This window comes from Echinococcus granulosus, assembly GCF_000524195.1.
Source record: "Echinococcus granulosus chromosome Unknown EG_S00097, whole genome shotgun sequence".
Taxonomy (NCBI): Eukaryota; Metazoa; Platyhelminthes; class Cestoda; order Cyclophyllidea; family Taeniidae; genus Echinococcus; species Echinococcus granulosus.
In genome coordinates, this window is record NW_020170477.1 from 254,277 (window position 1) to 277,477 (window position 23,201).

Sequence of the window (23,201 nt, forward strand, 5' to 3'; positions counted from 1 at the left end):
CCCGGGAAACTGCAGCAACTCGAAATCTCGTGCAGGATTTCGCATGTTTATGCCCAGAAAACTAATGCAATAGTTGGTCTTACCAAACTGGAGTAGCAACTATGCTTTTTAGAGTCATTTTGGCACTAAAGGTAGTTTTTTTAGCCCCGAAGTTTTTTAAAGTGCAAACGCATGAGAGAAATTGATTTTTTACACACTTTAACATTCAAAATTTTTAAACAGGCCTGGCCAATCATACAGCAGTCCTATCTAGTAGTACCCAATCTGTTATGAAGAAAATATGCTCACCGTCTCTACGCATGACACTCCTATTTAGTATTTGACGCTAGACTGTTCGTTTTGTAAGGTCGACAGCTTCGATTACACATACTGTATTTTCATTATTACAGTTGTAATTTAGTGCATATTTAGGGGAACAGCTGGGTTGCACACCCTCTTCTGTACCGTTCTAATTTTTTTTTCTCATTCTAGTCTTCTTTTTCACCATTGATGAGGCCTGTATTCACGCAAATTACGAGCAGATTGTTTTTTTTTTAGATGTTGTGTTTCATTAGTCCTTTGCTACAGTTTTTGAGAGCCGCTTCGACCTTCGTTTTACTTTTGGATACAACTTCCTTTAGGTTTATTTTCATCGACTATGGATACGCTTATTCAACTTGCCCACTTGTCGGAGGAGGACCTTCTTAGCTTTTCAGAAAAGGTGGCTGAAAATCTTGCCGTCGCCTTCGATAGTTTATCACACGAAGCTCTTGAGGCAAAGGACCGTTTAAAACGGTACGAGGAGGAACAGAGTAAGAAGCAACAAAGTCCTAATAACTTCTTAATAGAGAGGGAGTTGAATTGTCTACAAGGGGAATGCTCTCACCTTAGATCCGAACTTGATGCTGTTAACACAAATCTGACCACCCTCCGTGAAGCTCTTGCTAAAGAGGAGAACAAGTCTCTGGAACTTACAAGAGAGCGGGATAATTTGAACAATAAACTTGTGGATAATCTTTCCGTTACCACCGAGCTTGAGTTGGTTATCAAAAACCTTGAAAATGATAAGGAGAGCCTAAATGAACTCCTAAGTAAAAAAATGTCAGAATGTGAACAAACATCTGCTGAACTACGAGAAATTCAGAATGAGGTTCAGTCGGCACGTCGTTTGAAGTCTGATGCTCTAACACAATTGGAGGAGGTGAAAACCGAAAAAGCTCTTCTCGCTGTAAATTCCAGCGATAGGACTTTATCAATTTCTTTAGCTTCGTGAAAAACGGCTAGAAGATACAAGCGAATCCATAAAAAATCAGAATCTTTGGCTAGAAGAAGAATTACATAAAGCAAATGACAAACTGCTTTCATTTCGGCGAGATAATGTGGGTCTACTCTTTTGTTGATAGCATTGAATCACATTTAGTCTGAGAGATTTCTAACTCTTGAATCGGAGTTGGTCTCTAGGAGGACGGAACTTGAGAACGCCCAAGTCACCATAGCCAAATTGGAGGATCTCGTCAAACAACTAACGAAGTCCAATGATGACCACATTGAAAAGTTGAAATTGGTAATCTTTTTAATCGTATAAATCTTTTTAGCGCACGGATGAGCTGGTCAATGCGGAACAACTACATACTAACGAACTGGAGGCTCAACGTAGACTCACTGATTTATATAGGGATCAGGCTAGTGATGTCGAAAAAAAGTATGAGGAAATGCAAAAGGCTGTGACTGAAATGCAGGAGATGCTTAAGCAAGGACATGAGCGTAAGCTTTGCCCGCTTTTATTTCTCATAGCTTCTATTCCTCACAAATTGAAGGCATGTATATCGTTTCACAGATGTCTCCAAATTGCAATCAGAAAAGACTAGTGTCGTCAACGCCCTGGCGGCTGAGAAAGATAAATTAATGTCAGAGAATGCGGCTCTTGCCCGTGAGTTAGCCGCTGCTAAAGAAATCGTCGACAAATTTCGTATTCAGGGGCTCTCAGAAGACGAACTCCGTAGACTCAACCCAGCGGTGGCTACTACAATAGCCTCTTTGAAGCGCGGAAGAAGTCTAACTGAAATATATTCAGACTACGTGCAGGTCAGTAGTAGTATTTTTGCTTTTATGCCGATGCCAGCCATGTCTAATTTTACACGTCTTGTTCACTCAGGTTGTAGAAGAAAGGGACCTACTGAAACTGGACAAGGAGCGCCTGACAGAACACATTCGTGAAATGATGGCGCAGTTAGAGGAGAAAGCTCCTTTGCTACGATCACAACAGGAGGCCTTTTATAAAAGCAGGGATCGGGTTGCGGAACTGGAGACTCAGTTGGGAGCTGCTTTAACGAATGCAAAGGAGAAGCAGGATGTTGCAGAGGACCAGCGCCGTCGCTCAAGCTACTTTCAGCGCCAAAATAAACTTCTGAAACAGAGTTGTAAGGACCTTTCTATCCAGGTGAAAACTTTGCTGCATGAACTGGAAACCGCCCGGGGCACAGTCATAACGTCTATTGAGGAGGAAAATATTCAAGTCTTCCCCGATAGTAGCACAAACGACATTGACAGTCGCACGCTCCTCAATCTCTGTTCGGCTGACAACTCAACTGCCGCTTCAGTAATCGACAAAAACTTGGTTACTTTCCGCAGTCTCTCCGAGTTGCAGACGCAGAACGCAAGACTTCTTCTAGTTGCAAGGGACTTAGCATCTCAGTTGGAGGATCATGAATCGAAGAAGGACCTTTTGGCAAATCAGGTATCCGAGATCACGGCTAAAGTAGAAGTGCTTTCCGGTGAAGTCGACGTGGCTCGTTTGGCTGCTTCTGAGGCGAGATCTGAAGCCAACTTTGCTGCACGCCAGCGAGACGCTTGCAAGGCTCTGCTCCAACGCCATGCGATCCCCTTACCCGATTTCTCTGTCCGTAACGAACTGACACCTCAAAAGTGTGTTGACTCGAATACGAATCCTCATGATAGTGCCATCGTTCTTGCTCATCTTGGTAAGTGGTAGCAAAACCCCCTCCTTTTTTATTCAAAGGAGTCATGGGCTTTGGTTTTACTCTTGAATTGTCAGATCGGTCAGCATCAGCATTAGACCGGACTGGCGGTTCGACACAAATGCTGCATCAATCCCAAACGATAGTGAAACTGGAAGAAACGCTGTTGTCTTTGCACGCTGAATTCAAGCAGTATCGTGAGGACAAAGCTAGATCCGATGAAGTCTATACAGGAACAATAGAAAAATTGCGCAGGGAGTCTACTGAAGCAAGAATCCTTAACCAAAAGTTGGCAGCTCAGGTATGTCATTCGTGAGTGCGCTCAAGCCCTCTTGATTCGCCATGAAAATGGTCAACCTACATGTTTTCAGGAGTGTTGTTAAGACCCAATGTTGATTATGTGAATTTTTCTATACCCGCATTAGTTGGACTTCACTCATGAGAAGTTTCGTACCCTGGAGTCCAACGTGGCCAACTACAAGCAAGAGATTTCCATTCTACGCGAAATGAACGCGCGCTACACAACCTCGGCAGCAGCGAGTGATGAGGCGCTCATTGCGTTGCGTGAACAATCGGCGCGCACCGGCGACCGTCTGGCAGCCGCCGAGGTGGAATGTCGCCAACTCATCCGTCAACTGGAGCACACTCGGGCCAATGAGGCGCGTCTTTCGCATGAACTTGAAATCGCTCAAAAGACTACTCTTATGCACGAGCACCTCATGCATCAACTGCAATCGATTCAGATCAACCTGGAGCACCGGGAGGAGATGGAAGCGCGGCAGGCTACTCGTCACATTGAGGCGCTAGAGGCGAAGCTCGAAGAGTTGAAAAAAGGCTCCGAAGACAGACAGCAGCAGTTGTTGTCTTTGAACGCAACATTACAAACAGAACTTTCGCATACCAGGCAGGCGCTCCGTAGTGCTGAAGAGGAGGTATCCCAATTACGAGCGGCTATCGCTGCTAACAAGCCTTCGTCGCCGATTTCAAATACTGGTATTTCTGGTGCTTTTTTATACATTTAAATGATTTTAGTCGCCAATCCTATATGGGATACCAATCCCCTTAATGAGTATTATTTTGTTCCCTGGTTTGCTTCAGATTTGGCATTTGTTTCATAGGGTCTTCGGATCTCCAAACTCAGGCATCTTCTTCGTCAGCTAATGAACAGCTTACATCTGCTGATGTTACTTCAGGTGATGGGGCTCAGCTCATGCCTACACAGTTGCGAAATCTTGAGCATGAGTGCGCTTCGCTCCGCGTCTCTCTTGAGGCAGTTCGTAAGCAGTGCGCTGAATACCAACATCTGGGTATCGAAATGGAGACTCATATTGCAAAACTTACAAAGGAACGGGAACACCTTGAACACACTCACGCGACGGAAATTGAAGACGCCAGTCAACGTAACCTTTCCGTCTTTCGTTTATGAAGGCTCTTATTCGACTTTATTGTGTTCTTTTCACAACCTTTTTCGTGTTTGTTCAATTCAGGCTGTGAGCTCCTCAGTCTGCAGTTGGTATTGGAGAAGAGCGAGCGCCAGGACTTGATTCACGAGAAGACGCGCCTTACTGAGGAATATCAGACTTCGCTGAAGAAGCTTCGAGACGATCTGGCCTCTGTGCAGCTGGCACTGAGGGATGCTGAGGAGCGTCAGGAGGCTGCACTCAAGCTAGAGTCGTCAGCGCACTCCGAAGTCGCTGCTCACCAAAAAGCGGCCCAGGAAGCCCGAGAGAAGTACGAAACGGAACTCCGCCTCCATGCACAGGTAAGGCGGCTATTTTCATACGTGGTTTGCCCATATTTTTATTTTCGGTCACACAACATTGGATTTCCTCATGCCTGCAGGATGTACAGCTGTTGACGGAGGCTCGAAAGCTGGCTGACGAGGCACGAGCAGAAGTTGAGGGTCTTCGAGCCGCCCTGGAGACGACCAAAGCATCATTGGGGCAATCGGAAGAGCAGTTGACGGCTCAGACTAGCCTCTGGGAGGAGTCGCGTGCGCGTCTCGTTAAGCGCGTTGAAGATGCCGATGCGGAGATCAATCGCCTCCAGGAGCAGATTCTGACGGTACCGTCACCCCGTTCAAAATGCGCTAATGTTGGCTGTAATCCACTGATTTGATCTGTCAAAGCCATAGTTGATATTATTGTTATTGGACTTTGATGGTCGTATTTGACTTTCTTTGGTGAATTCACTGTTTTCCATTCATATTTTAAAATAGTAGTAAGATTTGGGTCTGTTAGCCTTCTGCCGCACTTTTTACTTTAGTTGACGGAGCAAATAGTGAGTCTTCGCAAGTTAATGGATCGTTCCAGTGACCAGTCCTTCTCCTGTGAAGAATCGGGTGGACAAATCAAGGAGTCTGAGGACTTCATACACCTACTGGAGTAAGATCTGACACTTTCCCCCTATTCGTGCCGTTATGTTCCTCGGATCATGACATTAACAAGCGTGTAATGTACTGGCTCTCTAGGTATCTTCGCAGACAAAAGTCAATCGCCGAAGCAGCTGAAGAATCCGCTAACGCTGAGGTGAGCCGTCTACACCTGCGCACCAAGACTTTGGAGATGCAGGTCGCCGATCTTGAGGCAAAGTTGGCGGAAGAGCGTCAAAGAAATGAGGTTCAGCTGGAAACCTCTAGTCAGCATGCCAATCTTATGCAGCAAATTGAACAAGTGAACTTGCTCAGCGAATCGAATCGCCTTCTTAGACAGGAACGTCAGATGATCCGCGATGCTGCAGTTCGAGCGGAGGAACGAGTATTTTTATTAGATCAAAGTGTTTTGTTCCTTACTTGTCTCAGGAATGTTTTACGTGTTCTTCTGTAAATTCGTAGCCTTAACTTTCTAAGTTAACGTCCTGCGTGCAATGGATGTTGCCAAATTTCAATTAACGTTTTTAATCCTTTGTGGCGTAGCTGACCGCCTTAGCTAGAGAAATGGAGCCACTTCGTACGCAATGCAAAGAACTGGGGGACGCACAAGAGATTCTTGCGTTGGAGAAGCGCTCGCTTGCTGAGGAGCGGGATCGCTGGAAGGAGCGGTGTACGCGCCTCGTGGAGACCTCTATGAGAATGGACCCCGAGGAATACAAGCAGGCGTGGTACGTGTGTGTACGTATTTTTGTAGTCAATGCGTTTTTTGGTTATTCAGTCAGGCGGTTAGACTGACAACTGATTTTCGATTGGTCTTTTTTGGCTAACTTCTTCAAGTTAACCTTATGTGTAGGGTAGAAATCACGACGCGCGTATGGCGCGAGCATAAGTAGTGAGCTCACCGTGTGTTACATTCAGCTGTGCGAATCAGTGTTCATAGAGGTCATTTAAAGGCTAACCATGCCTTCTAGAAATCGTTTCGTTTCAACCATTTGTAGCAAACATTTGAGACATGTAGAAAATATAAATCTAGTTTGAAAACGAAAAATTTGCTCTCCTATCTGGTGAGCATTGTAAGCCGTCTTTATCCACTAAAAGCTGAGGAATTTGAGGTTTTGTGGTATTTTTTATCTGTGAATTATGGAAGATGCCAGTCGATGCAAACAGCGCCACTAGGGCTGCAGAAAAACTCGGTCTCTCAGACATTGCGATCGCCAGATCCTGCAACAAATGATCACTTATGGGCTGTAGTTTCTTCCTTTACTGCCTTATGCGCGTCATCACTGCAGGCTCATTCGTTGTCGGTTGGGTGAACACTTTAAGGTGGTTAAACTATTAATGGGTTGGGTGTGTACGTCCACTAGTTACTGCGCTTCTTGCCTGGACTCTCACTTTGACGAGGCAACACCCTTTTTGCCCTTGGCACGCCAATTTGATGAGGAATAACGAACTTTTTTCCTCCCTTTCCTCTAAGCAATGCCCGGGACCAGTTGCAGGCTACTTTGAAGGCAACTGAAGAGGTAAAAGCGATTGCAGAGCGTGAATCGGCAGCCCGTATCGCTGCTCTGGAACAGCAGATATCTGAACTCTCGTCCAATCTCGTCCAACGCGAGTCTGAAGGCCAGAGCTTTACTGCTAAGCTTGCATCTCTCGAGTACTTCATAATTTAGTACTTTTTAGATTCCATCTTGTCAAAACATTGGTTAGGCCTTTTTGTGACATTGTTTGATTTGTAACCGCAAAGATGAACATGACGGTTTAATTTTCAAGAGGCCAATGCAAAATACAGGAAGATGAGCTGGCAAAGAGACAGGTCAAGATTACGAAGCTTCGTGAAATTGGACGCAAGTATCGTCAAGAGGCTGATGAATTGAAGCGTCAACTGTCCAATACACAGGAGCAAGGTTAGTACTTTTGGTGTTATTTGCTGAGTCTGACATGTTGAATTTTATTTCTTGACTAGCCACTTTACTCCCTTTCATTCATTATTTAGAAAAGAGCATCAAGACAACTGAGGAAGCAATCATTGCTGTTCGTGCCGATCTCTTGAATGCTCAAGCAAATCTACAGATTGAGCAGGAGCAGTCGTCAATGTTGCGACAAGAAATGGATCACCTCCAGCAATTGATTGATCGAGTTGAGGTTAGTACGTCACTACTACTGGTTATCACCTTTGAACAAACCTGAGCCTTCAAAAAGATTTTTGGCAGTTTAAGGGTTGTCATTCTTCTGTTGCGATGAATGACTGACTAGATTGGGATCCGTGTTTTGTTCTAGACATGGTGAGTATTTGAACTATATATTCGGTTACAGTCGCTGCCGGATTTGGACCCCATCAAGCATTCACCCCCAGAATCGCTTATCGGTAGTAGTATACCAACATCCTCCCGCGCTTCTGTTACCTATAATCGTCTGAATCACATTCTCTCCACAATGATTGCCGAGTTCTACCGCATGCGAGGTCAAGCGGAAGAGCAATCAGAGCGACTCCTACGCATGCAGTTAATCGAGTCCCAACTGGCCAAAACTAAGAGCCAATGTGATGAACTGAAAGCGCAATTGGCATCTGTCATGGCAGCTGCTTCCACTGAAGCTGTCAGCACCGTGCATTCTGCTGCCACAACTTCGGTAGGTCTCTTAACTTTCATGAAAACCCCATATCTTATTGGCAGAATCGAAAGACATCTCAACACATCTGTAATTGCTCGACTGACGTACAGGCAGAAGCGGTAGATCAGCCGATCTCATCGCCGGAGACCACGGGCAATGCAGCAGTTACTAAATCAGCCACCTCGACGGTGGCTACAGGGGGTGCATCCTGGGGATTGCGAGCTGCAGCAACAGTGCAGCCAGTGCAGACGTCCCCTCCGTCTACCGCTTCTCCAAGCCCCCTTTCGTCTGCTGCTAGACAGACGGCAGAAATTCGTCCTCTGTCAAACCTCGTAGCCACCGTTCTTCCTACCACTACTGCAGGAGTCGCTATGGAGCCCCAGGCTAGCATTAATGGCAGCAGCTACCTCTCACCTCTCAATATCCAACCTACGGAAACTACCACCAATGTACTAGGAAACGTCCAAACCCTGGATTTACAACCACTTTCCACAGGTAGCGATTAGTTAATTCATGTTTTGCTTTTTTGGTTCCCTTGTCTTCTTTTCATAGATGTACTTAAGCGTTTCCATTTTCTCTAAACAATTTTAGCCACGATGAAACCTTTTGTAAGGTATCCTTCAACAGTACATTCGGCTGCGGGCCCGTCGTCTGTTGCGGCAAATGATCGAGCAGATTCTTGTGCGTCGTCACTTCCTCGATGCTCCCTTGTTACAAAGCGTACCTACGAGGAGGCGATCTTGAGTGACGAGCAGCAGACATCTGCAACTGCCGAAACTGGGGAAGACGAGACCGCCTTCCCTCTAGTCACTTCTGCCTCACCTGACATCCAAGTGTCGAAGCGCCTTAAATCCGCCTATTTTTCTGCTTCTCCTGCCACCAGTAGTGCCTCTGTGTTATCTGTGCCTCCGGTAAACCCTGTGCCAACTCCAACTACTTCTCTTGCGTCTTCTGTGATTACCGGTAAGAAAGCTTCCTACTTACCGACACAAAATCATATCAGAGATTGAGTATATTAGCATCACGCCACCTTTTCTGTTCCAAATTTAAATTGTTAACGTAGAAACAAGAGGAGCAGAGGTCGCGGAAGACGAGGCTCGGGTAGAGACGGTTAAAGATGGTGAAAACGTGGAAGAGGGGAGGGAAGTAGAGGAAGAGCCAGTTACGGAGGAGGCGCTTTTAGTGGACTTTCATGCGCTAAATGAGGGCGAGGATACCGGAGTGCAATCCGAAAGGGAGGAGCAAGAAGACTTCGGTCTAGTCACTGAGGTTTCCAGTGATCATCATGAACGGACAAATCAGATGCGTGATGTAATTATTTTCTATTTTTCTTACTAACGTGTGGCCTTTTGCAGCACTCTTTATAAGATGCATAATGTCAGTGTACTCTTCATTGCATTATGCGAAGCCTTACGTTGTCAAATTTTACTAAAAATTTAAGTGTTAATATTTGGAGTTGATTATCAGTTGGCGCAGGAAGCTGGGTGACTAAATTGGCTGCTCTAGGATCTGTAGAACCAAATAATTTGTTAGCCTATTTAAAAGTCGAATTTTATAACAATATTGTGCCTTTCAATCTCTAGGGAGTTGAAGAAGAGGGAGAGGAGAATGTGAATACAAATGAGGAGGAGGTGGAGGAGGAGGAGAATAATGCTATTCAGACCGACTGTGAAGCTGATGAGGATAATGATGATGATGACGAAGATGCGGAAGCAAGGGAGGTGGAAGATGAGGATGAGGAGCAAGACGAGGGAGGAACCTACACTCCAGTGATTATTCTCAGTAGCGGTAGGTTCTTACAATTATTTTGATTGTGCTCAGTAAATTCTCTAACTCAAAGGCGGTTCGGTTTCTTGCATTCGCGGTAGTTCTTTCTTTTAGGCGAAGAAGTCAATGAAGATGAGGATGGGGAGGAAGAAGTTGAGATTAGGGATGAATCAAATGCTGAAGAGGAGGAGGGGGAGGACGAAGACGACGTGGAGGAGGCAGAAGTAGAAGAGGAAGGTGATGAGGACGTTCGAAGTGGTGAGGAAGTGGAAGAAGTGGAAAGTCAAAACGAGGATACAGAAGGTGACGAAGATAACGAGGGCAAATCTCATGAAGGGGAGATAACAGAGTGCACTCGGCCATCTGCAGTCACGTCCACCTCGTCGCGGAGCGCTTCTCTTTTCAGCCAAAGTGGTATCGAACCCCCTAGCACCCTCTTCAGCTCTACTATGCCTCCCAAAACCGGCGGACTGTTTTCTGATTTGAAACGCCTAGCCTCGACTGATTCCAAGTCTAGCTCACTCTTCGGTAATCCACTTTAGCATTTTTAGTGAAGCTAGCAAAATTAACACCAATAAAATATGATTACACTTATGCTCTCAATGTTTGTAGGTGGTATGGCGGCCTCTGCACCACGAAGTACATTTGCAAGCATTCTGACACAGCAACCTCAGCCTGGCAGCAGCTTCATTCGTCAATCTATCATTCCTGGGCCTGCCTCCGTCTCTACGAGGCTCGCCACCCCGGGTAAGAAGTGTTTTTCAGTATTTCTAAAATGTTACAGTTTTGTAGTTACGCCCTTTCCACTGTTTGCGATTATTTTGTTTTAATGGGTTTTCATACAGGGCTCCAAGCAGACACCTGGAACCGGTGCAGTTGAATTGCTGACCAGTTTGTTTTTCTTAAAAAGGAATTAGCTTAAAATATTTGAAGGAGAAACAGTAAGCATTGTGGATATCTACTCGTCATGTAAGAGAAAGGGGGCACTGCGTTTACTGATTGAATACCCCTTATTGGCCTACCGCTTGACAATGGCTTTTGTTAACAGGTGGTGTTGGTGAAATGGCTCCCGCTCCTAGCAAGCAAAAGATCCGTCCGATTGTGTGGACGGAATCGTCGAACGTCTCTAGGAAGCCCTCTGCTCCTTCTAGCACTTCTACCTTCAGTCCCTTCGGACCTCCACTAGGCGGTGTTCTTGGTCGGCGCAAGAATTGGGGTCCCATCGGTGGTGGAGCTGGCAGAGGGGCTCCCAGAGGAAGCCATCGATGAAGATGCCTCAGCTGATTGCCCCACTTCCTCCACAAAAGTTACAAAAGTAGTACTTCTGAATCCCTGCATTAATATTTACCCGTTACAATTCCGAGTTCTACGTGTATGAGTTTGGGTCATTATCATTAAACTTTATAATTAGTGCAACTTTACGCAGGTATCTACCCGCTACGTTTTTTAATACCTGTACATATACGCTGGACCCCTCCTGATGCTGACGATTGGTTTACTTGAGGAGTTGCCAACCTTGTATGATCGGAGAGAGTGAAACCGGGAATGGAGCTCTCAATCACATTTGTTGCAGTACCAGTATTTTTCTGAATTTACTCCCAACTTCAATGACAACCGTTGGGGCTTGAAAGAGATGTTGGAAAATACCAACCCTCAATTTGTATTCAAACAGTATAGTTATGTTAAAATGGGGACACGTCTGATATCAGTGAGGCAAATATGCGGATATTTCTTCTTGAAAATTGGACATCTCTTCCTCAGTCGGTTTGGCCTTTTCCTTTGACTGGCTTCTCGCGACGGATTCATGGTGTTCTGTAGAAGCAGAAGGGTACAATATTTTAACTAGAAACGAGAATTGGAAGAGATAATCCTGATTCTTAGCTAAAAGTAGAGGTTTATCCGTTCTATTGTCTGTAAAAGGCTAAATAACAAGGCAGATTTGAAATAATGCAGCAAGAATCCGGTAGAGATGGAGATGATAAATAAGGACGACTCAATGGCGTGGTTGATCATGAGTGAGTTCTCCACCTTTGAGAATGGGGCAGTACTTTTTGTGCGTGAACCAATGCAGCTTCTGGCAGGCTACTGAACAGTAGGCAGCCTCGTGGCAACGCGAGCACCACTTGACTTGGAGGTCCTTCGCATAGCTGGGCATGTCGGAGCAGGTGGCGCAGGGCTCGTTGATGATACCATCGCGTGAGGTGCTGCGAGAGAAGGACGAGAAACCGTTGATGGCATTCTCGAGGATAGTGAGGCAAGTCGGCGCCTGACCCACCTCTACACCTCCTATCTGCGTCACCGTCTGTCGCCACAGAGTTGACTCCGCATGTGGAAAGGACACGAGGCATTTCCGGAGGAATGCTTCCTGGCCTGTCAAAAGCACACCAGACCCTTACCTCTTCACGCTTGTGACAACCTTACAGGAGAGTGGGCGTCTAGGACTTGTCAAAAAAAAAAAGATATTGTGATACTGGTAATTCGATTATCCCTTACAGGTAAATATAATTCGGACGGTTTTCACACTGCCAGAGTGAGCAAGTCTTCAGATTGACTATAATGAGGCTGCATGATTACTATCGGGCTGAGGAGGGTGACCTTACGTTGATCGAGAATGAAGTTCTAGGTGAAAAAAAGTCTAAACTAACCCTTCGGTAGACCGTGGGGGTCGGTACCACGAAGAAAGTTCTTAATTAAAGGTTCGAGAGCAAAGACGTTCTTTTCTTCGTGGACAGCCTTAATTTCCTTATCATCACCATCAATTCCTGCTTCCAAATACTCTCCAGCACGTCTAACCATAGCGCATAGGAGATGGAGTTTGATCGCGATGTGTTCGTGAGTCCTTTGGGGAGTAAAATGCTGTTCAACTAGTTTTTCTAGGACAGCAACTACGTTTTTCCAACTCTCCAAGAGCGATTTTCCAGCAGCGGAAGAGAGATAGAGGAAAACCTGCGAAGTAGGTAATTTAATCAATTACTATGTAATATGTAAGGGGGAATAGCTTGAGAAAGAAGACCGACCAACAATAAAACTCTGTTAAGGCGTAAAGCGAAAACCTACTTTTACAGGAGCAAAGTTGAGATTGGTAACAAGGTGATGAAGAGGTTCAACAAGGTCGGTAGAGAGTTGGGAATTTTCTGCGGCACTTTTTTTGGTAAACTGGATCAGTTCTTCTTTTTCAATGTAGGTGTTAATTTGAGCAGCCGCGAAGTGATTACCTGATTTGAGGCAATTAAAATTACCTATACTGTCTCACCGACAAATGAAGCCATTTCGGCAGCCGTTCGTTTCAAACAGTTCGTCATATCAGGTTTGGCACCACACGAGAGGAGAAAGTTAATGATTTCCAGTTTTCCCGACTAGCTGCGATTTATATGTTAATTATGAACTAACGAGTGCCGCAAACATTAATGCAGTATATTCCTGCCTGTGTTTCGACCAATTTACATCAGCGCCAGAATCAACCAAAATTTTAGCTATTTCAACATTCCCACGGTAACAAGCTTGGAGCAAAGCGGTCATACCATCCTGTAAGCAGTTAGAGAAGAGGTTAATATTTACCTCGTCTGGTTCGTCAACTTTAACAAGTCCAGTAGTAAGAAATGCCTTGACCTTTACTACGTCACCTTTTTAAAAAAATGCATGGAACATATAGTTTACCATCAAGCACAGCATTATGAAAGCTGGACAGTGCCGTCAGGCTTAGACCCTGGTCCATTTACTTATGGCGCGTTCTCGTAGCACACTAAATAATTACCTTTTGGATTGGGCTGGGACACCGCCGGAGGTCAACAAACCAAAGACATAAACACATTTAGATCGTACTTGGTGATACTGTACCGACACAAATAAACGACAAATCATTTGATAAATATTGCTAAGTCCAACTACTAATTTTGACGCGGAAAGTTATTTCTCCTGATAGAGAATTTATATACCTCTAGAAACTGTGCATTATATTTAAGAACGGTATTTAGTTCTCGTACAAAAGCCATCAAGTCATTCCATGTAGTAATTATAGGTAGAATTAAAAAAGCTTGGTTCTACCGAGGCAAAAATGCTTGTGATTCCACAAAATGGCAGCTCGTAAATTTAGCAGCACCATGTGTCCTTAATGGGAGTCTAACACTAGTCCTTTTACCATTTAGCTAAAGGTGTTCATTTTGTTTCAAAAATTTTTCAAATAAGAGCTTTTTGGAGCTTTCTTTACTGCATATTCAAATGGGGTCAAATACAGGCTAATATAATACCTATGATGTCTAAAATGAACCTTCTCAGAAAAAAGGTGAATAAGGTGACTTTTGCGGCAGAACAGTGTCAGACTGCCTTAGAGCCCAGAACTACTCAGTACTCCAGTCCCCTCATACCTGTAGTTATTCTCGTTGACTTTGCCTTTCAAACATGCTCTAAACAAATCCAATGGTTTGTTTATTGAGCTGAAATTTTCACATTGTATGTACCCTTTTTATGTTTTCGTGATGTCATGCTTTATGATTAGTGAACCTATAAAACTTTGTGTCTGAATAGTGCCTATGTTTCAACATGTTGAATATCGCGGGCCGTTTATTTATTAGTCACTTAGCCCAGGAGAATTCATCACATTTTTCTCACGCCTTTTCGAATGGACTGTGGTGTAAATTCTTCTCATGGCTGTTTAGAGATTTCCGATAAAGAGGCAGCAGTTAGGTGCATTGTTTTGAATGAAACATCTCAAGGCTTAATTAAGGAAACGGTGTCCTGCATCGAAGCAGAAATCGCTCTACTCAGAAAGGAGGTTGGTACATGCTCGCTTTGTGATTCCAAACAGACTGAACCGCCGGATAGTGACAAAGTGACTGATGCATCATATATGAATGCAAAATCGAATTACGTAAACAGGCCATTTTTCCGCACAGAGGGAAACGACGTTAGTTTTTCTTCCTAAAATTTATCATATAGTGTCCACCAATGAATGTGGATACGCAAACCCGTTTGAGGCTGAAGGAGACGAATGTTGCTGATGATCTCAATGCAACACTTCATAAACGTTGGTTCATTTTTCTAGTTTATCCTTAATATTGTTCTTATTTTAGTAACTCAATCTGAGACCATAAAACTTCTTCTCGCCTTAGTGGATTGCTATCGAATATCCCTCCAGCGAAAACTTAATGAACAGGTTGAAATTCTTACAGAATCGCTCACCCACTTGGACAAGAGTTTTTCGGAACGTGAACAGATTTTTCTGAAATTGCAATCTGCTGAAAAAAGGCTAAACCACTCCAAAAGTATTCTTCCTACTGCGCTACCTAAGGAGATTGTGACTTGCATTGCTTCACTTTCAAATACAATTAACGAGTCGGTGTATTGGTACAACAAGTTTGACAAATTCGCCAAATCGAAACAGTCTGGTGCCAAGGACTCAAGCATTTCAATGACCGAATGGATTTCAATTTTAAATAACGCTCACAATGTTCTTACAGATAACGATTGGAACTATATCTCTGTGCATGTTGTAGGTGATAGCATGGTGTGGCTATCTTAAATCTATTTCTCGTTTACCATAATGAATTTTCATACTGTTCTAGTTAAAAAGCGTAAAGTCGGCAAAGTTCTGTCGTTTATACTGGCTCCATAGACTACGTCCGGAACTAGGACGTGGACTTTGGTCATCCGATGAACTGGCTGCTTTAGAACGTGCTGTGGGAGAACTTGGTCCTTATGGACAATGGCAGCAGATATCTGAACGTTTGAGTTCTGGGCGGACCGCTTTTTCTTGCTTCAAGGCTTGGCATAAGCACCTCAATCCCCAACACCCCTCCGTAAGTTCCCTGTCGTTGCTACGATTTTCGGATTTCTTATTTTAGAAATTAAGTAACTCCACCTGCTTTGCAGCGAGCACCTTGGAGTCCTGATGAAGACGAGTCTTTGGACTTGATTGTCGACGACGAGCTTTTCCACGAGTGCAAGGCGATAAGTTTAGTAGACTGGGGAGTGGTGAGTGCGCGCATACAGACACGTTCAGCCATTGCCTGTCAGCGGCGGTATTACGAACTTCACCAGCTTACTCGCTCCTCACCGAAAGCGCCTTTCTCTCCTGAAGAGGATCTTGCCCTTTTGATAGCTATTCAACGTCTTGGCACCGGTGGCGGCCTCTACGGCTGGGGTAACGCCGGCGAAAACCCTGGCACCCTTGGCACCTGGTCTGTCATCGCTGCTGAGCTACCGGGTGGACGTCGCACTGCTAAAGAATGTGAGCTGCGTCATAACGAACTATGCGAGAAGTTTCAACCCTGGACCTACGCAGAAACGAGGCGCCTTTTTCAGTTTAGTTCCCGAGTCTCGGAAACCACGAACAATGAGACCGGTCCATGTAGGCTTCTTTTTTTTCTGAGGCCCTACCACTGAAATAGCTTAGAAATCATCAACTTGCCTTTTTACTTTTTAGTTATTGCCGTCAACATCCTTCCTTACTTCCCTGGCCGTGCGATGTCTGCCCTGCTGAACCGATTACGGAGCTGCAGGACCCTAGCTAGCGTATTGAAACGCTTGCGGAGGTTCCCCAATCAAAATGTTCTTGTGGACGACTTTTTCTCCTCCACCGACTTCGAGCCTCTCCGACCACATCTGTTTGATTCGCAATCCATTTTTGGCGAATGGATAAGAGAGCTACGACAACTGGGTGTTTTGAGTCCGGAGGGTTACGCGTTTTCAAGGGTAAGCTTTACCTTCTCTTGTTTGTCATGGCGTATCAGTATTTAAGTTATTTTTTTTTAATGTGATGATCCCATTTAGTCATTAGTAGAATTGCTTTAGATTCTTTGAGTAATGCCTATATGGCGCATCTTGTTGAGCAATAGTTCTATCGTCCAGTGGACAGATGGTCTCACTTTCTTGTACTAAATTTCCTTAGCTTCTAGCATGGAGGCCTCGGAAGCCCTACGAAGCACCAGAAGGGCAAAGGCACAGCTTCAAGGTGGAAATGAATTACGAGTTTAACCAGCTCCTGCTTGACTTGGAAGAGGGGCTTCTTTTGCCGTCCAAGTCTGAGTTGTCCACCACGAATTCAGGTATCAGCGCTGCTGACATCTCAACGCAGCCCTCATCGTCATCGGGCGAGCAGCTGAATGTCCTTGGTGTTGCTAGACTCATAAATAGTTATCAGGTATGCTATTCTCCTAGTGTATTATTGACAGGCTGGAAGGTCCCATAAGTATACTCTCGCTCATGCCCGAAATATTGTTATTGTTATTGGACTTACTTACACTGTGTTTGAGAATCTAATTTTTTTTTTGATTGCTCTCCGAGAGTGGAGTCTCCAGTTTTACTGAGAAACACTTTCTACTTTCAGCTTAAGCCGGCTTTGTTTGCTCTCCTGTCCTCGGAAATAGCGCGTCGAATGAACCAGCCTATTCCAGATGTTCCCAGTCTCGACCAGGATAGAGGAGATGGAAAGAGAAAAATCAAACCATTGACGCATAACATTAATGAAGATGCATCAGCAAGCGTACAAGAGATTGGGGAAAGGCTGCTGAAGGATCGCAACTTCTTTACCAGGGTATTTGAGCGCGTGCTCAGCAGCAACGATACGGCCTCTCAGGCCTATAGCAGTCATAACCCCCGTGTCTTGGACTTGGTGCGCTTAACTTCAGTCCTTTTTACATTGATATTGGATTTAAAAAACCGGTTCCGATAAGGGATAATTCAAGCGCGTCGATCACAGAGGCTTGGAAATATTCACACTAGTTTTTTTCGTCTTCTTACTTATGTGCGGCTCAGTAGTGTCTGTGTTGGATTCGTTCTACGCCCTTGAATGCCCACTTGCACAGATAATGTCTGATGCCTTGCGATCTTTACGTTGAATTATAATAATGCTTAACCTGATTCAATCAATGTTTTGGGATTGGGTCTCTTCGAACAGACCTAGACACACGCTAAATTTTTAATCCTCAACTTTTGACTCAACCCAACGCGTGATAGATTGTGTCAAAGATGTCCCCTCCTTCCGTGCCCCATTTCGATCCTACCTGATTCTAATATCATTTACTTTGCCTTGGCTTAAATTTATTTTAGGAGAACTCTAAACATGTGCACATTTACTTTCGTCTAACAGATGGCTCCTGAATTAGCCAGCGATATGCTGTTTTTCGCTCAACAATGCGACGGGGATAATTCGCTGGACCCTTCCAAATCACGATCACATGAGTCCAAGCATGTTATCAAAAGTATTCCACGTGCCAAACTTCAACGTATCCTGCAGATTCGGCAGATCCTGCTCAGATGCCGGGTGCCGTCCATCAGATCGGGTTCACTCAAAACTCCTTGGGCGATGCCATTCACTGAGGTCAGACGCACTGACGTGAGTTACTTTTGGAGCTATTCCTTATTACCGTACTGATCAGATTTGATCGTATTTTTGAGTACCAATGTTGCGATTCGTAAGATTAGGACGCCACGAATTCTTACTGCATCGCCGTTTTATTGCAGGTCATCATAGCCTCGTTTCATGATAAACAAACCTAGTACTTACTCAAAATATGATTGCATTTCACTTCGCCCTAAAAATGTTTCCCACTTTTACCTTTTAACTATCATCATCATCATCCTCGAACCTCAGACCCTACGCAGAGTTGATCATAACGACAGAAATGATATCTAGATAGCTCGAGTTTTATGATGGAGATCTCTGTAACTGATGATAATTTTATGGTTGACTTGAGTTAGCAAGCGCCGGTTATGAGTAACGTGGACACTGTGCCAATCTGATCGGCCAAAATGCAGATGTAATGGGTTCTCTATCCTCCATTTTCAATGTCGTGCTCTGTTTTTAGCACAACCAAGGCGGCATCCCATTTTTCGCCCAACTACCAGACCCTCTTCAGAAGCAACTCGGTGATTTCTCCAATTGGGTGACAGATACTGTTATTACCTTTGTCTCCAAGCGTCTAGGTGTTTCCTGTTCATCAGTGGAGGGGAGGCGGAACGGTCCCCACATCCGTCTGGACAGAGGTGACCTCAGCATCAAATTGCTGCCACCTAACCTTGCCACAATTTCGGCTCTTAAAGTGCTATTAATGAAACTCCCTGAACTGCAAAAGACGGCTGGGGGGAACGCATTGCGTGTTCTTCGTAGCAGGTATTTCCATAAAAAGATAAATCTTATTCGTTAAACTGATTGCAGTTAGTAGTAATAAGGATGGGAGTCAATTGTCTCCATATTGCTGAGATAAATAATACTGTGGTAGTTTTTTTATAATAAGCGTAAAGCTTAGATTCAAGTCAACGATACTTGGTGTACTTGATTTAAAATATTACCTACTGATTATATCTCCGTTGAGAAACTGCACTATTCATGCCCTTGAGATTAGTTACGGTGTTTTGATGCTTGTTATTGTTTGAACTCATTTGGGCTATCCTATGGTCATTAACGTTCCATCGACCTCGCCTCATTTCATACTCATTTTTAAATCGTTAGGGTCAACTGTAACTTTTTCGACCGCTCATCTGCGGGGAGTGTGGCGATTCCGTCCGATGCGCGTAAGTTCGTTTTCATTTATTTTCCATTGCCTTCTCTTCTCTCAAAAATTGGTATGGTCATCACTAACTTGGACCTTTCCACAGAAGAACGATCACAAGTCAGTATGACGCGTCCCCCCTAAATCTCTCAGCAGTGTTTGGTTTCACGCAGAATCCTCACCGAATTATCCTACTCTTTTAACTCAGGATAACAGGACTGAACTGTTAAGGCTTTACTTCCGATGAATTAGCCTTTTTAAATCATGAAAGAAAAAACTGGCATTTTTTTTGTATGATAGAACTCAGGTCTCTCTTCTTTGGTGTATACTTCAGAACTCGACCCCGTCATTCGGGATCAACCTGATGTGGCGGCCCTGTTGTCGAGTTCGAAGCATCGCATCTTCGTGCTTCGGTGTTTGGCTCTCTTCCTCTGGCCCTGCCTCCTCGCCAACATGCGTGCCCGCGACTTTGTGGACCGCTCGCTCGCCATACTCTGGGAGCAATCGTAAGTCGGTTCATGCTCCTCCAGATTGTTCATTAAGTAAACAGTTTATTTAGATGAGATCCACATGGCAGTCTCGTTCCCATGACGCCTGTTTGTAATTACTGCCTAACTTGGAATGGGAACTATTAAGCTCTTTGCTGCCTTTTTTTAACGAGGGATCGGGCGGAATTCCGTCACCATGGAAGCAAAGCTGTTGAATATTTTGCTTTGCCTTTGTGACGAATGCGTTGTCATTTGAAACTGCCACGAAAGATGCAGTTGGAATGCATTTAGCAGACCAATTTATCACCTATTGGGTAGACCTGTTGGCATATCCTAATGTAATTAAATCGTCAGTGGTTCCAGTAAGAAGAAGTAGATGTACAACTGCCTTGTGTACGTTATTTAGGCATGTTGAATGTCGTAGTAGGCACACACAACGGAAGCTCATCCCTGGCAGTGGAACTGAATCAGCAGTTAAGCTGCCTTGATCTAAGCTTCACCGTGTAAAATTTGGCTTCCTCAAAACCCCCCCTCACCGTTTTAATCTCTTTCATTTCAGCCGCAAGCTGGTTAAGGTGGGAAGTGCAGCAAAGAGGCTGCGGCCTCCCGCCAACACCACGTCTTCGAAACGCGACCTCAAGAAAAACGATTTGGATGTCGGGTATGTTTCTGCCATTTAACCTATGTCTTTCGGCATCACTATATTCGAGTCACCACGGATAAAATGATTCCTTTAAGAATAGAAGGTGAAACATGGCGACATGATAGTTTCCAACATCAGATCCTGAAGACGATGTGTGGCACAGCAAACTAAACTCTAAATGGGTTGTAACTTTGCGCACATTGCAGTGCATTCTTATTACGACTTCACCACGCATGAGGCTCAAATTGCCACCAACAGGAGAAATAGAGCATTCAAAACGCGTCTATTTTTGTCTGATTTACTTCGCCCGTAGTTGTGACGGTCTCACCGCTGCAATTTGATGGGGTTCGCGGGGCTGTTAGCGCACAGCCTCACAATGGACATGGGTTCAGGCATGGCGTTATTATTTCAGTGTTGTAAATGGTTTCTCCCAAAAGGTAATATTTCACTTTTTGCTGATAAATCGACGTTCTTGTGTGCGGTACATGTAGCGCCCTGAGACTTCCCTGAAGATGAAAGAAGATATAACCCTCGGGGAGAATATGTATTGTCGACCTACAGAGAGGGTGAAGGAGGCACTTGTATGGCCCAGGTTATGGGGTGCTTAAGGCCAGGGTTGTGGAAGTCTTTTGAACAATTCCTGGACAGCGCTCTATTTTAATCGTCACTAGTACAAACATTCATGAATTATAAGGAAATTAACTCAATTCAAGCTTTTCCCGCTAGTCATTTCTCACCTCCATCCGCTTGTTCTTCATCCTGACGTGTTTTAATGGTATCGGTTCGCAGCCCATAAATAACGTTCCGGGATTTTCTTGTCATCTTTCTCTATTCCTTGGTTGCTAATTTAAACCAAGGCCAATTTTTTCCATATGAGTTATTAAAATGCGCCTGCATCTGAATAAACCTATGGGGTGTGTGCAGTTTCTACCTCCATTTGTGTAACGCTCAGAGCATTCCATTTTCCACTGCTGCTCGCCAAACTGACAAGCAATAGTGCATTGATTTGTTTCCACGAATTAAGTTGATCTTTATTTACTATTCTTCAATCAACAGAATATACTTTTATGCTAGCTAGTGTTTGAGTTTGGCATAATGTCAAAGTCATGCGAATGAACTCTCCTTTCAAGGTGACCGCTACCCTTTCCTGCATTTAAACATGATTTCCAAATAAGGATTGTTAAATGCCTTTTAGAGTGCCTCCGCGCAAACGCTATTTACGGGCGGAAAGGCTCTGGAGTCATAGCAAATTCCCGGATTCGTGGATGCATTTCACCGTCGACTGTGATGCCAGCTTGAATGTCTACTGCGAGCTACCGGCAACTGTGGAGGATCTCCTTCGAACTGGATTTGTACCCAGTGGTTTCTGTGCCTAAGGAAGAGTTTTACACCTCCCCCTTATTTGTACGTATTGTTATATGCATTTGTAATGAAGCGTGATTAAGCAGTAAAGTCGATTTGTAGTCTTGCTTTTACCAGTTTTGTTGGCTTTCGCGGCAAAATCTTTTATTGTCTATTACCCAAATATTTAACCTCCAAGAAATGCTCTAAATAAGAAACGGTACGAAATCCTCGTGGTGTCTTGTTATTTGGTAGTGCACAAATAGGGGTAGCTACTTGCCAACTGGTTTGCCAGAATAGCCTAGATACAATAGCGTATGTGGATTCCGAGGTCAGAGGTAAAGGAATTGTTCTAATTTTTTTTCACCCAAAAGACAGTTTGTGCTTCCATTTGTGCTGTCTGGAAGGCAGTATCGGATTCAAATTCGTTAATGCTGCAACGGTTCGACAAACCCTCTACACCCCAACGGAAAACTCACCTTTGCTACGGCCATGCGTCCCTAATCACAGCATAATGACATTTCCTAGTCCTTGTATCCATTTCCATCACAGAAAGGCGTTTACCTAAAAAACTAGCCCAATTATAGCGGCAAAATTTAGTTTCAAACTCTCGAGTCTGATGTAGCGCTCCCGTCTTAGCCCCCATCCCCAAGACAAAACGGTGGATGAACTCGTTAGGAAGTGCGCCTAAATCAGATATCTGGTATCAATTTACCATTTCATTTCAAAACGGCATTTATCTGCTAATCTATAATTTAAATTACAACTGTGGGCCTTGTTTCAAGACCTAACTAGTTGGCAACACGTCATGACACCTGTGGCAAATATGGGTGGTAATGTAATCTAAGGTCGTGTTTTTTACTCCTTATGAACTGCCGTGACATTGCGCATGGGCTACTTCCGCCCACTAAATAAACTGTCGATGTAAGCAACTATTTTGGAGGATTTGTATCGCATGCTTGAAGCTAAAGCTACAGTGGTAAAAAAGCTTGTGGTTTGTGCATCACTTCAACGCAACTGCCTACAACCCACAGGCCAGAGTATCACCGTTTAAGCTTGCCCCGTTCCTTCGGCTTCAGCTTTAGTCTGTAGGTGTGGTGTTATGTCATGCCAGTCAGGGCAACCTCACTGCGATGATCCCTGAGTGAGTTTAACGAAGATGAGATCTGTCAAAGCCTTTCACGATCAGACGAATGAAATTGAAGCAATCGCAGTGAGGTCGGTGGATGGCCTCGTCCAATTCAAATGTTGGAAGCTGGAAGCGTTGGAATGGGAGGATACAAGGCTGTCCACTAAATCGTTGAGAGTTATACCAGAGTAGGAAACTATTGAGTATAACGGTCAAAAGTTTTGGCATTCGAAAACCTTGTTTGGCTTTACTTGACCAAGGAGGGAGAGCCAATGCATACCTCAAACACCTAAACATTAACACGAATCAGCCTCTCAAATCAAAGAGCAAACGATTTGCTTCCCTCGAAATAGAAGGTTACAAAATTGAATAATCACTGTCACTCATGTTGCGTCCCCCCTTTTTTG

The 23,201-nt window shown here is 44.4% G+C and overlaps 3 protein-coding genes across 3 annotated transcripts; 2 read left to right on the forward strand and 1 right to left on the reverse strand. All coding sequences in view use genetic code 11, as the record gives it.

Moving 5' to 3' along the window:
- Positions 1 to 637: 637 nt before the first annotated feature.
- On the forward strand, positions 638 to 10,974 carry EGR_08158 (Nucleoprotein TPR; the record flags this gene model as incomplete). The annotated part of the gene is made up of 25 exons (XM_024497407.1): positions 638 to 1,207; positions 1,245 to 1,358; positions 1,400 to 1,543; positions 1,575 to 1,743; positions 1,817 to 2,064; positions 2,135 to 2,960; positions 2,999 to 3,258; positions 3,383 to 3,950; positions 4,076 to 4,357; positions 4,445 to 4,719; positions 4,800 to 5,021; positions 5,223 to 5,341; positions 5,428 to 5,713; positions 5,872 to 6,056; positions 6,803 to 6,982; positions 7,099 to 7,232; positions 7,322 to 7,470; positions 7,642 to 7,956; positions 8,001 to 8,433; positions 8,530 to 8,901; positions 9,002 to 9,249; positions 9,522 to 9,726; positions 9,820 to 10,233; positions 10,318 to 10,452; positions 10,754 to 10,974. The coding sequence occupies 25 exons, from the start codon at positions 638 to 640 to the stop codon at positions 10,972 to 10,974; spliced, it is 7,074 nt and encodes a 2,357-aa protein (XP_024348203.1).
- A 436-nt stretch (positions 10,975 to 11,410) lies between these two features.
- EGR_08159 (Ankyrin repeat and MYND domain-containing protein 2) lies at positions 11,411 to 13,420 on the reverse strand (the record flags this gene model as incomplete). The annotated part of the gene is made up of 7 exons (XM_024497408.1): positions 11,411 to 11,517; positions 11,734 to 12,075; positions 12,351 to 12,651; positions 12,763 to 12,920; positions 12,959 to 13,061; positions 13,096 to 13,328; positions 13,363 to 13,420. The coding sequence occupies 7 exons, from the start codon at positions 13,418 to 13,420 to the stop codon at positions 11,411 to 11,413; spliced, it is 1,302 nt and encodes a 433-aa protein (XP_024348204.1).
- Positions 13,421 to 14,323: 903 nt separating this feature from the next.
- EGR_08160 (Myb-like protein L) lies at positions 14,324 to 21,700 on the forward strand (the record flags this gene model as incomplete). The annotated part of the gene is made up of 14 exons (XM_024497409.1): positions 14,324 to 14,608; positions 14,641 to 14,728; positions 14,775 to 15,193; positions 15,267 to 15,500; positions 15,574 to 16,051; positions 16,127 to 16,395; positions 16,592 to 16,843; positions 17,030 to 17,314; positions 17,792 to 18,037; positions 18,510 to 18,814; positions 19,154 to 19,215; positions 19,528 to 19,699; positions 20,241 to 20,342; positions 21,520 to 21,700. The coding sequence occupies 14 exons, from the start codon at positions 14,324 to 14,326 to the stop codon at positions 21,698 to 21,700; spliced, it is 3,378 nt and encodes a 1,125-aa protein (XP_024348205.1).
- Between the last annotated feature and the right edge of the window lie 1,501 nt (positions 21,701 to 23,201).